Consider the following 15,047-nt stretch of genomic DNA (forward strand, 5'->3'; position numbering starts at 1 on the left):
GATTTTACTCATCAACCCATATGATAGTTCTAACCAAACTGACTCGATCAATATCACTATCCCAAATGACAAGTCAGACAGAACCAATTTGACTGACATCATTTAATTAATTTGTTTATGTCTTATTTTATTTACAAACTTGGATTTCATTTGTTTTATATGCTCCAAATCCCATATTATAAAACAGAGAACAAACATTAGAGATCAAAAATATCTAGAACCTGCTCATTTTTATCTCTGTTTGTCCAAACTATATTAACTTTGATATCTATAATCTGGTACTTTTTATTCTTTCTTCAAGAAATATGCATAAAATTGGCTTAATAAGATTCTTAAATCACTTGTGTGATTACATAGAATGTAGAGAAAATGGTTTCCATGGGCGTCCATCTCCAATCCTAAAAGTGGACTGCTGAAGCATGTGATCATCTCCACCATCTGACACAACAATGCCACCTCAGGAGGAGACGACCCGAGTTATGACACACCATCACCTTCGGCTCCAGGACAGGAATTCCATTAGTATTTATTATTGAACCTCATAAGCGGATCCCTCTTTCCCCCCACTGAAGATCGATCGTTCGCATTCGGGAAGAGCGCCAATGGCCGAAGAAGGAACTACGGCGGCTCCGCCCTATTCAGAGATGATACTGGAAGCGATCGACGGGCTGAACGAGAAAACAGGATCGAGCAAGGCGAAGATATCGAAATACATCGAGTCAAAGCACGGGGACCTTCCGAGCGACCACGCAGAGCAAATCTCGGATCAACTGACCAAGATGAAGGACGCGGGGGAGATAGTTTTTGCGAAGAACAATTACATGCGACCCGATCCAAACTCGCCGGCGAAACGAAGCAGGGGGAGACCGCCGAAGCCCAAAGAGCCATTGCCGGAGGGATACGTGGCGCCGGCGCCCAAGCCGCGCGGTAGGCCGCCAAAGGCTAAGGACGGGCTGTCGGCTAAGCTGGCGAAGGTCGCCGAGGGGCTGCCCAAGCGACGAGGCCGGCCGCCGAACAAGCAGCCGAAGAAGGCGCCCGCGCCGGCGGCTGGCGCCAAGCGCGGCCGCGGGCGCCCCCCCAAGGCTAAGCCCGCCGTGGCTGACGCCGTCGGCGCTTGAAGGTGCACCCCTTGTTCTTTTTTTTTTCCCTCCAACTTGCTAGTGATTAGCTTAGCCGATCCTTGTGTTGTAATTGCATGTACATTATGCAATCCTTTGCCGAATCTTCGTGTTCAAAAAAAAAAAAAACCTCATAATTTCAATACTTTCCCACGGGGTGATCTCGTAGTTCCTACGGGGTGGAGACGATGGGGTCGGTCCATGGATTTTCCTTCCTTTTGTCACATTTCGCTCAAAGGGTTGAAGGGAGATAGTGCATCAAGCTGTTCGCAAGTGCCAACTTGATCCTCTTCCCCAGGGATCCCAGATGAGGGAACCCTAGGAGAGCCGCCGACTCCAACTAAGGTCCATGTACGAAAAAAATACACCTCACACCTTACACCTTACACCTTACACTTCACACCTTACACTTCACTTCACACTTCACACCTTACACTTCACACACTTCACACCTATTATAATAATACAGTATTGAAAATACACTTCACACACTTCACACCTATTATAATAATACAGTATTGAAAAAGACACATATAATAGTATACATAAGACATAACACATAACACATAACACATACACCTATAAAAAATCAAATACACCTATAAATCAAATACACCTATAACTCCACCAAAGATAAGTAAGTCGGAGTGATGAAAGGGGCTAGTCCCACCTTGTCGATCTTTCGGATTCAGTTTGAGCGGGGTTGTTCATTTGTCGGATTAAGTTAAAGGGTAGATTTATCAGGGCTTCTTCTTATTCTTAGTAAATAGCTCATATTTAAGAATAGTATTAGCATCTTGAGTTCTTAGGTCAACGACATTTATAGGGCGTGTGCCTACCCAGTCCTCATTTTCATCATAGACATTCTCTCTTTTCGAACTCTTTGGTAGTCCTAGTCTTATGTTCATATTCTTCTTTCCAATCTGTAGTTTTTTCCAATCTATTCGGAAATGGACATTTGCTTTGTTATAGATGGATCTTCATATTGCTTTTTAAATCAATCCGCAGTGATTAAATCTTTAGCAGGACCCTTGTGTTTAAGAATAGTTCCCTCATCTTCTATTTCCAACATGTAGCTTTTAGGTGCTAAGAAGATACCTTTCTTTATATGGTTTTCTAGTTTAAACTTACCCAATTCGATAGAAGATACTAAATCGTCAGAAAGAGGACTTCCTAGAACTATGGAGTCATTATCAGTATAATAACAGTCTGATCTAGCAATGTGTGGATACATATGAATACGAGCATAAGCCGTGATAGCAGCTGCCAAGTGAACAGCCGACATCTTAGGAGCTTTTAGAGAGTAACAATTGGTAATGGAATTCACAATATAGTAATGATCCGTAAGTTTATCTGCAGATTGAAATGTGTCTTTCATTATCAATTCCTAGTATTGTTTTTGATTGCAGATTTCCATGACAGTACTTTCAGGATTCATACCAAATCTACCATAGAGTGAGTTCATTAGTATTTTATAAAATATGTCATTGGAACATCACCTTTTTCTTAGCTTCAAGTCTGCTTTTATATAGGTCTGAGATGAAACTTGAAAGGACTAGGTTTTTCTCAAACAAATAGCCCCTAAGAGGAATTATCTCGTAACCTAAATTACGAACTTCAACTCTTCGCTATAAAAGACTCCAATGAATCTACCTGAGGAAAGATTAAAGTGCCAAACTTGTCCTTATATGGCAAGAATGGATGTTCTATAGTACTTGGACATACAACATAGGCTTCAATAAATCCAAATAAGTTCTCCAAATCAGTATCTTCTAAATTATTATGCCAAACAGGGATACATGAAGGCATCGGATAGGATTTCATAATATAAGGATAGAGAGAGTTCACATCGTAGTAGTAAAGATTTTCACCATATGGCTTATATACATCGACATGCCCTCCATAATAGCCTCGCCTAATAAAGGTGTCTTGGTTTTTAGTAGGTATATTGATATGAAATATTTTATCATCAAAATATCTCTTACGAAAGATTTTAAGGGCAAGGGCTGAGACTGTCATCACATCTTCGACATCAATCTCATAATTAGACCAATAAATATCTTGAGCTTTTTTCATCACACCTCCTAAGACAAGAATATCCTGACGAAGATAGTTAATTATAGCTTCTTTATGATCCTTAATATTCTCGACAGTCAAAGAAGTATGTGGGATAGAACCTTTGGGGCCTAATTCAGGCATAAAGTTTTAGACAATGATTCAAGACTGCTAGGAAGCAATGTGTAAGAATCTCTAAAACGGATTAATAATTTATTGCCAACATAAATTTTCAACTCGTACAATCTATGATTCCTCATCAAGGTTTTTATTTTATACTTATCACCACGATCTGTATAATACTTCATAATAAAAATACCATCAAATCTTGAAAAATTGTGAAAATAAACAGTGCGAAATTTCTTATTTGATTTTACATATTCTTCCAAATTATAGATAAAATCAGATAATATTTTCTCACTCCTTTCTTCAAACTTGGGATAGAAAAATATGTGATCCTCACTAAAGAATGTATTAATCGAATAGTAAGGGATGGAAGTTAGATCATCATCAAGATTCACCACTAAGTAACCAACTGCATAAGGGACATGAATTTCATTTAACATTACAGTCTCTATATCGGCAACAATGAAAGGCCTACATTTCTGTTTATATTTGGCTTTAAGTGCATTTATCTTAGATGATATACGCATTTTATAGTTAAGTGATTTAACATCAGGTAGATTAGCATTTCTAATATCAGAATACATAACTTTGATAATATCTGAAATCATATTATCATATAAAGTAGTAATAGGAAAAAAGTCTGAATTAATAGAATCGATTTTTTTATCAACTTCATAATATATATATATATGAAGATACCTTTGATCACAGCATCCTGATATTTTTCACCGTATAACCTCACAAGTTGTTCAACATTAAAATAGATCATTTGTTTGGGTATTTTATTATTACTTAAAGTATCATACAATGGAATAGCCTTCCCTAAAGTACATACGATCTCATTAATATTAGGTAATTTCATGATATAACCCATAGTAAATTTGACGTACTTCGACTTAAGTTTATAAGCATACTGCTCTAGCAAGAGTAGAAATCCATATGTAAGCACTTCAAAATCATTAATTCTAGGGTAGGGTTCTATGAAGTGCATATAAGCATATATCTTACCAGGATAACTAATCTTCCCTCTTGAAGTCCCAATAGAATTTACTAATCGTTCCCAGTAACCATAATTATGAATAGACGAATACGCCCTTATAAAATTATTTCTATTTTGATTTAATGTCATGCACTTTCTCTGCAATTTCAAGTCAATCAACTCCTTTCTCAGTCCTCTTCCAATGAATGAATATCCTTTACAACACACCGTTCTAAAAATATTATTAATATTTTCACTCTGACAGTTAAAAACTCCGCATTTCTTAATCGCATAGCCTCCTCTTATTTCAATCGCTCGGAGGTTGATGCGATTCATTGTAAAAAATGATATGTTCATGGTTTTGTTTTTTAATATATATTTTTTTTACCTCGGCATGTCGGGGTATGAGGATTTTTCCCCTAAAGAGAGCCAAGAGTTATAGGTGTATTTTTAATTCCAAACAACAGTTATTTTCTCTCTTCTTAAAGTCCTATAAATAGCACTTTTATGTATTGATCAAAGGGGGTTGCTTTTTTGAAGTGAACCCCTCTTTGTCATTGCCACAACTTGTCACTGCAGACTAGGATATCACGATATCTGTTATCTGGAAAAGTCCGAAACATGTCCGATAATGATATCAATAACGGATAACGGTTAAGGGTAGAAAATGGATACCGATAACGGATATCGTTAAGCATATAATGATATCAGATACCGATATCGTAAAGTTAGATAACGATATCGATTACGAATTGATATCGTTAATCCCCTCTCTCTCCCTCTCTCTCTCTCTCTCTCGGTATCACTCGTCTCTCTCAGTCTCTCGCTCTCCTTCCAGATCTCCCTCTCTTCTGCTTCCGCTATCGATCTCCCTCCCTCTCTCACTATCGCTCTCTCCCCCTCTCTCTCTCTCTCTCTCTCTCCACCGCTCTCCCTCATTCTCCCTGTCCCTTTCTCACTCTCCCTCTCTCTCTCTCTCTCATTCTTCCCACTCTCCCTCTCTCTCTCTCTCATTTTCCCCATCCCTCCCTCCCTCACTCATTCTCAACCGCTCTCCTCTCTCGGTCGCTCTCTCTTCCTCCCTCTCTCTGACTCTCTCCTTCCGGTTCTCCCGCTCTCTCTCTCTTTCTCTCCCTCCAGATCTCTCTCTCTCTCCCTCCCGCTCTCTTTGCCTCTCTCTGGATCTACTTCCCCTGTCTCTCTCTCTCCCGCTCTTTTTGTCTCTCTCTGGCTCTACTCCCCCAATCTCTCTCTCTCTCCCTCCCGCTCTCTTTGTCTCTCTCTGGCTCTACTCCCCCAATCTTTTTCTTTTTCTCCCTCTCTCTACTCCCCCAATCTCTCTTTATCTCTTGCTCTACTCCCCAATCTCTCTCTCTCTATCTCGCTCTACTCCCCAATCTCTCTCTCTATCTCGCTCTACTCCTCAATCTCTCTTTATCTCTTGCTCTACTCCCCAATCTCTCTCTCTCTCTATCTCGCTCTAGTCCCCAATTTCTCTCTCTCTCTCTCTATCTCGCTCTACTCCCCTATCTCTCTCTCTCTCTCTCTCTCTCTCTCTCTCTCCCGCTCGTCTGTCTGTCTCTAGCTGTCGCTCGTTCTCCCGATCTCTTTCTCTCTCGCGATAGAGAGACAATACTCTTATTCGATATGTGAATACTAGCATACTATAACAACGAATATTAGTATGTTATATAAGTAATATTATTTGATATCTGATATCCGATATCCATTCACGATATCGGATATGATAACGGGTAACGTACGAAACAACTCCGTTACACGTTATCGTTATCCGATAACAGATAACAGATATCGAATACAAAATTTTCGATAACGAACGAAAGCAAGGTGAAACAACTTCGGATGTCATTATCAGACGTCCAGTTTCGTATTCGTTATCTGAACAGTAGCACCCTACTGCAGACCCATAAGAGGGGCTTACTATGTCTGCCACTGTCACCCCGCATCATCGTCGCCTGCGCCACTATGTTCTCATCACTATTGTCTGTGTTGGTGTCACCCATGACACCCTTGCTTGCATGGCCAGCTCTCACGTCATCGCTGGCCTGTGCTTCCATTGTCTCATGCTTCCATCATCCCTCGTTTTCATTGCCTCGCATTTGCAATCGCCCACACCATCATTTCCTTGTGCGCCCTCCTTACCACGACCCATCACTCCATGCTCCTATGCCATGTGTATTGTTTAGGTTTCAGGTCGCTTCTACAAACCTTACGAGGGGGTGACCTCCCCCTTGATCCCTCCACCAACTTACCATGTTGTTAGATCCATGTCTGGCCCTATCAAAGCTATCTTCATCTGCTCCCATCTCTGAACACTTCTCTGACTCTCCGCATCACCCTATCACGCTAGTGTAGAGCCAAAGGTCTACTCTTCCACCTTTGGTGATCCCCAATATTTCATCCGATGTTTATGGTGTATTTTTTGTTCGCCATCAAACCTAGTAGAACAGGTTAGTGGAATAGGTTTGTGTCTTCTTGTGTTCAACCATTCAAGATATTGGATTTGGAGATTTTTTTTCACCACAGTAGTAAAATAGTTTTGCGGCTCGGCCAAGGAAAGGGGTTGCAACATCATCATGTTCTCCGAATTTAAATGTTCGAATCTATCATGTTGATTTTGGTATGTTTTATCCATCCTTTGGCGGCCTTTAGTTGGATTTGTCAGTCCTAGTCATCCTGCATCATGGACCCAGTCGCAACACTTATTCAACCCCATTTTCTCCCGACTTCACCTATAATAGCCAGCACATGGTGCTCACTTCTCATGTTAACATACACTTTAAAACACATTTTCATTTAGAGAAATGATGTAATGTTGGATTTAAAAAAAAAGAAAAATGAGGAGAAATAATGCTTCCTATTCCAAAATTTTCAAGATTCACAAGCTTATCCTCATTAGTCACTTGTCTAGGGATTTGGGAATCTTCAATATAAACTTAAATTATGAACGGTATATGTTCCCACAACTATCCATCAGTCATAATTTTTCATGCATGATACTTGCTTGTGAATGTCCACAAAAAATTCATTAAATATATATTTAATTTATTTAGATAATTATGGGACTTATTATAATTTTACAATAATATTCTGATTTTACAGATGTTTTGTATTTCAATCGAAAATTCTGACATTAAAGTCAAAATGAAAACAATTTTCTAAGTCATATATATATATTTTGTGAATGAATTCAAAATCTTTGAGGGTTTAAAAATGGATGTGATCCCATTCATTCATATTGTGTCCAATTATTGCTGTCGATCCAATCATTGGCTGTGGTAAATTATTGCTATCAGTCAATCATTGCCTGCTGCCAATCATAATAATGCATGTTCGAAGGTGATTTTTTATCATTAATTTTAACCTGAGAAAACGCACGACCAATATAAAAAGGAACACACCTTTTTTAAATAAATATGTGCTAATGTAAATGACCATTTTAATCTACAAGGGCACATAGCACTATGAAAAGAAAAGGTGCATTCATTGCATTATTATCTTATTTCCTTATTTTTCAAAGACATGCAGCAAAACAGGATTGGGAGAGTCTTTTAGATGCAGAAGTTGATGCAATCGATTTACAATTTTGGGGAAATTAAGGACACATGTTTGACATTGATGACATGGATTTTGATGCCAATATTGGTGAATTTTTTTCCCAAAAAAGAGGATATGCGTCAATGACTTATTGAAGGTCATTTTTATGTGGGTATTATGATGAAGAATCATTGGGAAATTTGATGATTCTGTGCCATGCTCATTATTCATGAAGAGAAGAAAAAAATAAAGAGCCAGATTACTCAATCTTCAGATGACAATATCAAACGATCAAGGAATTTCATGAAGTTTTGTCTATACCTCCTCTATCCATTCATGATCTTACATATACAAAAAGACACCCATACTTCTAATAAAATGAAACATTGGATTTTGTTCCTAATTATGATTATACTACACAAAATATCAAATGTGTATGTTCTTTCCTTCTGAGAGAAAATGATTAAAGGTGTGATATTTGGACCAAGATTCATTAGAAGAAAGCACCACTCACTCCATTGTGTACATGACAATAAGATTAGTGTCATCGTTGTCTTTTTCAAAATCTTCATCCTTGTCTCCAAGGCACCTCGGCACCGTAGTGCGTGAAGAGGATGCGGGAAATTCCGATCGTGACGAGGCTGGGCGAATCCGGACGTTGAGCGGCCCACTGGACGAGGAAGATTCTGGGCGTTCCGGGCATTGAACGGCCCTGGTAGAGAGTAGATGTCGTTGTCGCAGAGTCAGGCGTAGGCGAATACCCGCGCGCGCGAAGCGCGCGTAGGGTGCGCGGAGCTTACGGAGCGCGCGGAGCAGCGCGCGCATGCGCGGAGCTTACGGAGCGCGCGGAGCAGCGCGCGCAGGCGCTGAGCGCGCGGAGCGCCGACGCACGCGCGGAGTGCGCGGAGGGCGTGCAGCGCACCCGGAGCACGCATAGAGCGCGGCTCGAAGCGTCAGACGGTGTCGACGATGACCGGCGCCGCCGGTGTCGAAGTCTTGCAGGGCGGCCTGGGCGGCCCTGGTTGGGGCGGCCCCAAGCGGGCAGCCTGGGGGTGGCCTTGGCAGCCCTGGCAGGGGCGGCCTGGGCGGCCCCAAGCGGGCAGCCTGGGGGCGGCCTGGGCGGCCCGGGCAGGGGCTGGGCGGCCCTGGTTGGGGAGACCTGGGCAGCCCTGGTTGGGGCGGCCTGGGGGCGGCCCTGGCAGGGGCAGCCTAGGCGGCCTTTGGAAGGCAAGAGAGAGAGAGGGAGAGAGAGAGAGAAAGAGAGTAAGAGAGAGACAAGATGGAGAGAGAGGAAGGAGGAGATGAGGCAGACCGGCGACGCAACGGCGGTGGCGGCGGCGGCGGCGGTGGCGTGGACGGCTAGGGTTAGGAGGGATAGGGGAGGCTGGGCAGTCCTCCAAGAAGAGTTAAACAAAACTCAATTCTTGAAATTATGACTGCCTAAGTGTTTCTCGAAAACAATGGCCTTTATATACAGGCCTTGGAGGAAAGAGAAAATGACGAGAAATTAGAGACGAGAAATTAAAGACGTGCTTCATGTCACGCCAAAGGGCAGTTGTTGATCTGCCTCTGGCGACGTGTCATGACGCGCGTAGGGACGTGCGCGGATGGAGACATGTGTGATGATGGTTGCGGCGTGTTCGTGGCAGAGATGTTGACTTCGGTTGACTTCGCCGTTGTGTCCGTAGCGGAGATGTTGACCTTGGTTGATGGCGGCGGCGCGTCCGGTGTCGAAGCATTGGCGTCCACGCCAACATCTTTGTTGCCAGCACCAATGTAAAAATTGTTATACCTCTGGCCCCCCTTCATAGCTTGTGATGTGTAGTAGCATCCATCTCTGTCATAATATGTGTTAATAAAAATCATCAGCTCTCTCCATTCACTCCACCACCATTAACCATCACCTGGTGCTCAAGAAGCATTGTAGGAGGTATTTATTTAAAATTAAATCATTTTTTTTCTACTATAGATTTTCTACTAAAATTCCTAATATCATTTATTAATAAAAAATAACTTAATTAAAAATTTCATGGTTATATATTAATTTATAATTTAATTTCTATACATTAATAATTTTTTTAGTTAATTTTAGTAGTTCTATTTAATTAAATAATATTTAATTCCTATAGTAAATAAAACATAAAAATTTTTATTTTTGTTTTTATGCTCTATTTTTACACCATTTTTGTTTTTATTTTATTTCTGACTCATTTTTATAATATTTTTATTATTTTGTTTGTTTGATTTCTTGTTTTTAATATTTTCCCTATTTTTTTATTTTCAGTTATATTTTTATGATTATATTTGTTATAAGATTTTTTAGTCTTCTACTGTTTTTATTATTTTGATGGATTAAATATATAGCCGATGAGATAGCTTTAATCCAAGTGTGTAGAAGAAGAAATAGAACTAGAATATGCTGATGAAAACAAGGAGGGAGAGAAGAAAGAAAATATATCATGAAATAATGAAATTATGAAGAGGGTGAGATTCCGTTCGCTTCTATTGGGACAACTTCTGGAAGAGATTCCTTATGCGAGCTTGGGGTAGTAGTATTGACTCCCATTTGTCACTTCCTTAGTTCATGATGCTTCATCTGTCCTGTTTCTCCTCAAGTTGAGACTATGTAACAACCTCTTTTCCATAGTGAGATCCCTATGGTATCTAGTTTTCTGCACCCATACTACTTTGACACCATTAGAATGTTCTGGTCGGATCATTTATTTGCCAACACGGTCTAAGCTTAGCCCCTTATCTACCCATCATTATAGCTTACTTGCTATGGGAGATATGGAAAGGGGGAAACTCTTCTCATTTTTCAAGTACTCCCCTTAAAGGAGGCCCAATTTGGGCTTCCGTAACTGCCACTTCCCCCACCTTTTTAAGAAGGAGAGAAGTGGAAGTTAAAGAAGAAGTCATGGTGGAAGACAGGATCTCGTTCAAGTTTGGTGCAGTTACTTGTTTTGTTGTTCATTGTGTTGTTTTATGGGAGAAGAGGAGCCCTCCATTTCTTCAATCAGTGGAGGAAGAAGAAGAAATCTCATTGTGTCGTGGAGGTTGTTGGAGTTTTTTGGTGCTGAAGCAGGAATTTGCAAGGAGAAATCATGATCTGAAGTCCCACCAAAGTCAAAAGTTGGAAATCTTATTGACGACCACTGTGAGTTCCTTCCACCCCATTTCAGAAAGTTTAGGGGTCGTTATATGAGTCAAGTACTTCGTCCTCAACATTGTTCCCCTCTGGTCACGCTTGCCGAGGGGGTTTCGCTCGATTCCCCATCTCCGCCGTGATCGTGACGCCAACCGAAAGAAGCCAGCCCTCGAAGTGTTGATTATTTGGTTGACTACTGCTCGTCGTATTTCCCACGTGCTTGGCCTTCTTCGTATGTCCATTGGCTCCATGTGAACCAGATGGTGTATCTTTGGGATGCAATCCTCCTGTACTCCTTGTTCTGTCTATACGCCTGATGTTTTGCCTATTGCTCCCTTTATTAATTAACGGCCGTATCTATGTTGCACGTGCTTGGTGAATCTTCCTTGCCAAAAAAGTACTTGAATTGTGCTCTCGATAGTGTATTGTGTGTTACATCCTATGGTGACACCTTCAGAATACGAAAGACGAACATTGCCTAGAGCTCTCCTTTACGGGTGTCTTCTATCAGTCATTAGAACTCTCCAGATCTTTGTGATCTAGACGGTCACTAGATCACTGTTACCTGATCATCTGATTCGGCGATCTTCCCTCTTGTCGTTCGGTCAACCATGACATCATCTACAACAACTCTATTGCACTTGAAGAACATCTGGTGCCAGAACTACAGTTCGTTCATCGCCACACCAGATCCACATCATGTCTGATCAAGACTTCTGACACCTCGGGCCTACTATGGTTGAACAACTTACTGGCCTATCAACTTTGAACGACTACTGCCACGATCTCCACCGCTTCCAGAGCTCTTTCCACAGGTCACGTTATCTTCTCCCTTTCATTTACAGTGTTAATTACTTCTCTCAGTGCCGTTCTCTAAATTGCTCGTCGCCTTGAGTAAACTCAAAAGTGAATTTTAGGAATAGCCACCATATCTGCAATAGGGATTTTATTGGCGGTAACGGATCTGGACGCCTACGTGGACAGTGTGGATGCACTTGGACGATAGTGTTCCCCATCATATCGCTCTCTTCTATCTGGATACATGGATCCTTGGGAGCTCGATCGTGACTAAACCCATCACATGTCGTCTAATTGATCTACCGCTCTCGTCTTCTGTTGATTGTAGTACTTCTCATTTTAAATTTCTCAAAAAAATCATCTGTGTTATATTTTCACCTCACTCCATTGAATTTAGAACCTAATCGACGGCGTGTTGATTTCGACCGTCGTGTTACACCTGGAATGAGATAAATATACGAATAAATTATATTAAAAATTCATAAATTTGAAAATAACATAAAACAGGCAAATAATATTAGTATGAAAATAACATTTTAAAAAAATACATAAAATGTGAAAATAACATTAATAGGAAAATGCTATAAATACGCAAATACCATATACAAAAAATTCATAAATACAGAAATGGGATAAACGTGCGAATAACACAAAAAAAAATTCATAAATATGGAAATAACATCATTAGGAAAATAACATATACAAAACATTTGATAAATGTGAAAATAACATCATTCAGAAACTAATATATGCGTCAGTAACATATACAAAAAATATCTAGATACAAAAATAAGATAGATACACAAATAGCATTTACAAAAAAGACTTAAATATGATAATACCATAAATAAAAAAACAACATAAATAGAAGCAAATAACATATACAAAAAATATATAACAAATGAGATCAGGACACGAATAACATATATATAAAAAATATAAATATGAAAATAGCATAAATACACAAATAATGTAAATATGAAAATAACATAAATATATAAATACACAAATAATATAAATGCACCAATACACAAATGACATTAATATGTAAATATGCAAATACATGACGACAAAAAATGTAAAAACCTAGATATATAATTGTGTAAATACCTAAATATTTAAATATATAAATATGTAAATCTATGACTATGTAAATATGCAAATCTGTGACTACGTAAATGTGTAAATCTATGACTATGTAAATATGTAAAAATATAAGTACATAAACTCAAGTATAAATACATATAAAATGTGCACAAATACAGTTTTGCCTTTGATTCAGTTGTGAATCCATGACAAAAATGGAATCTTTACCTAGTACAGCTGTTTGTTTAACTCTTTTATTTATTATTTTTACCTAAATTTTTACTTGGATTTTTTAACTTTCAATATGATCTTTTTCAGAGTCATGTGACCAAACTCATAGGTTTTACTGAACCAAAACCCAAATCCTGACTGAATCGAGACTGTAACTGAGTTTAGGTATATGTATAGGTATTTGCCAAAAATGGGTACCGAGACCGAAACCGTCCTTCCCTATTCGTATCTCATAGGGACACTCACACTTCGTGGTGTAATTTATACCTTTTCTACTTCATGGTTATGTATTTAGGTTCCTAAGGTGAATGAACAATCCAAAGAGAATTCAAGAGCTTTGCTTGGAGAGTATCAAGAATATAGTTGGAATTTTGATAACACACTAATTACTACATTACCATAATGAAAATTAAATCTTTATTTTGATTAAAATGATTATGTATGCACGGTATGTAGCTAAAACTGACTAAGTATATTTTTAGAACGCTATTCTGAATTTTATGAAGTTTTTGTATTTTAATGAAAAGTTTTGACACAATATTTATAAGAAAACAATTTTCTAAGTCATATCATATATTTTCATAATTTTCAGACAAGAAGGGAAAATAAATAAATTAAATATATATATATTAAAATTGAATATTAAAAAATTATAGTAAGTAATATTTATCTAAAGATAAAATTATGGAACATTATTATAACATAATATCTAGAAAAATATATTGAATACTGGAATTTGGATTAGAATACGTAATTTTAGTCTCCAATTTCTGCACCAATATTTATAAAATTGTCCTTATTATATGTTAAGGGTCAATCAACGTGGACCAGGTAATCAGAGAGAAAACTTAAAAAAAACATATTTTAGAATGTTGTTAAAGGTATTAATATATTTTTAGTATTTTTAAATATTTTATAGGAAGAAAATTGGAGGAAGCAAAAAGTTAGTTATAAACATTTTATATAAATTATTATTGTATTTAAAATATATTCTATTAATATGATATTTTCAGAATTTTTGGGGATTTTTTTAGCATCAAATGAACAGAAATAAATTCAAATACCCTTGGTTGGCTCTATAGCTATGAAATTTTCAATTGGTTGTGTGCTAATAAGGGGTAGAGTTGTAGGGCAGCACATAGTGTATGAAAAATGTTTTAAGAGACCCTGATTTTTAATTTTGATGCATTGAAAGGCTTGTTATCTAAGAGATCCACTAAAATATTTACCTAGAAAAAATTTAGGAAAGTTTATTAGGAAAAAAATCCCTGCTGTGGTCCAGGCTATGGCTTAAGCTTTTTTTTCTCATTTTCCAAAGTCTACAATTTAATTCACTTAAGTGCTTTATTTCAAATAAAACTCCAAGATATGAAAAAAAACTCTTTTTATTCAAGTGGGTTGGTCTCAGGCGTCAATATATTCATAAAAACACAACTTAGGAAAATAAAACACAAACTTCTCATTTGAACCATAACAGTGAATAATGCAAGTGAAAACCAAAAAATAAGTATAAAAATAAGTAGAAGTGCAGATTTTTATTGAATAAGTTTGATGTTATCAATACTGTAGGATTTATTTTCCAAGTTGAATTTTTATCCATTTTAAGAATCTAGTTTTATTTTATTTAGTTTTAGGAAAAATAAGAAAGATCTACGAATTGCCTACGGTTTCTCAATTTTTTTGTGCTTACAAGAAAATATCATAAATGAGTATATTTATATTAATGTGAGTCACCAATTTGGTTTTCCAAATTTCATTTCCATCATGTACTCAGATACCCCAAATTGATTGGTTGCATTAATAAGATAGTATTTTACTTTGTCCTCATCCATACATTGTTTAATGCATTTATTCATCCATGCATGTTTTTATTATTTTTGTATTTTTATTTTAACGAGATGACTTTCAAAAGTTCTCGTTACCTTTGATTGAATAAAGGGAGCACCTG

The 15,047-nt window shown here is 38.1% G+C and overlaps 1 protein-coding gene across 1 annotated transcript; it reads left to right on the plus strand.

Moving 5' to 3' along the window:
• Positions 1 to 533: 533 nt before the first annotated feature.
• On the plus strand, positions 534 to 1,259 carry LOC144708903 (HMG-Y-related protein A-like). The gene has a single exon (XM_078582361.1). The coding sequence runs from the start codon at positions 603 to 605 to the stop codon at positions 1,116 to 1,118; it is 516 nt and encodes a 171-aa protein (XP_078438487.1). The 5' UTR covers positions 534 to 602; the 3' UTR covers positions 1,119 to 1,259.
• The last annotated feature ends 13,788 nt before the right edge of the window (positions 1,260 to 15,047 follow it).

This window comes from Wolffia australiana, chromosome 10 (genome assembly GCF_029677425.1).
Source record: "Wolffia australiana isolate 7733 chromosome 10, ASM2967742v1".
Classification (NCBI taxonomy): domain Eukaryota; kingdom Viridiplantae; phylum Streptophyta; class Magnoliopsida; order Alismatales; family Araceae; genus Wolffia; species Wolffia australiana.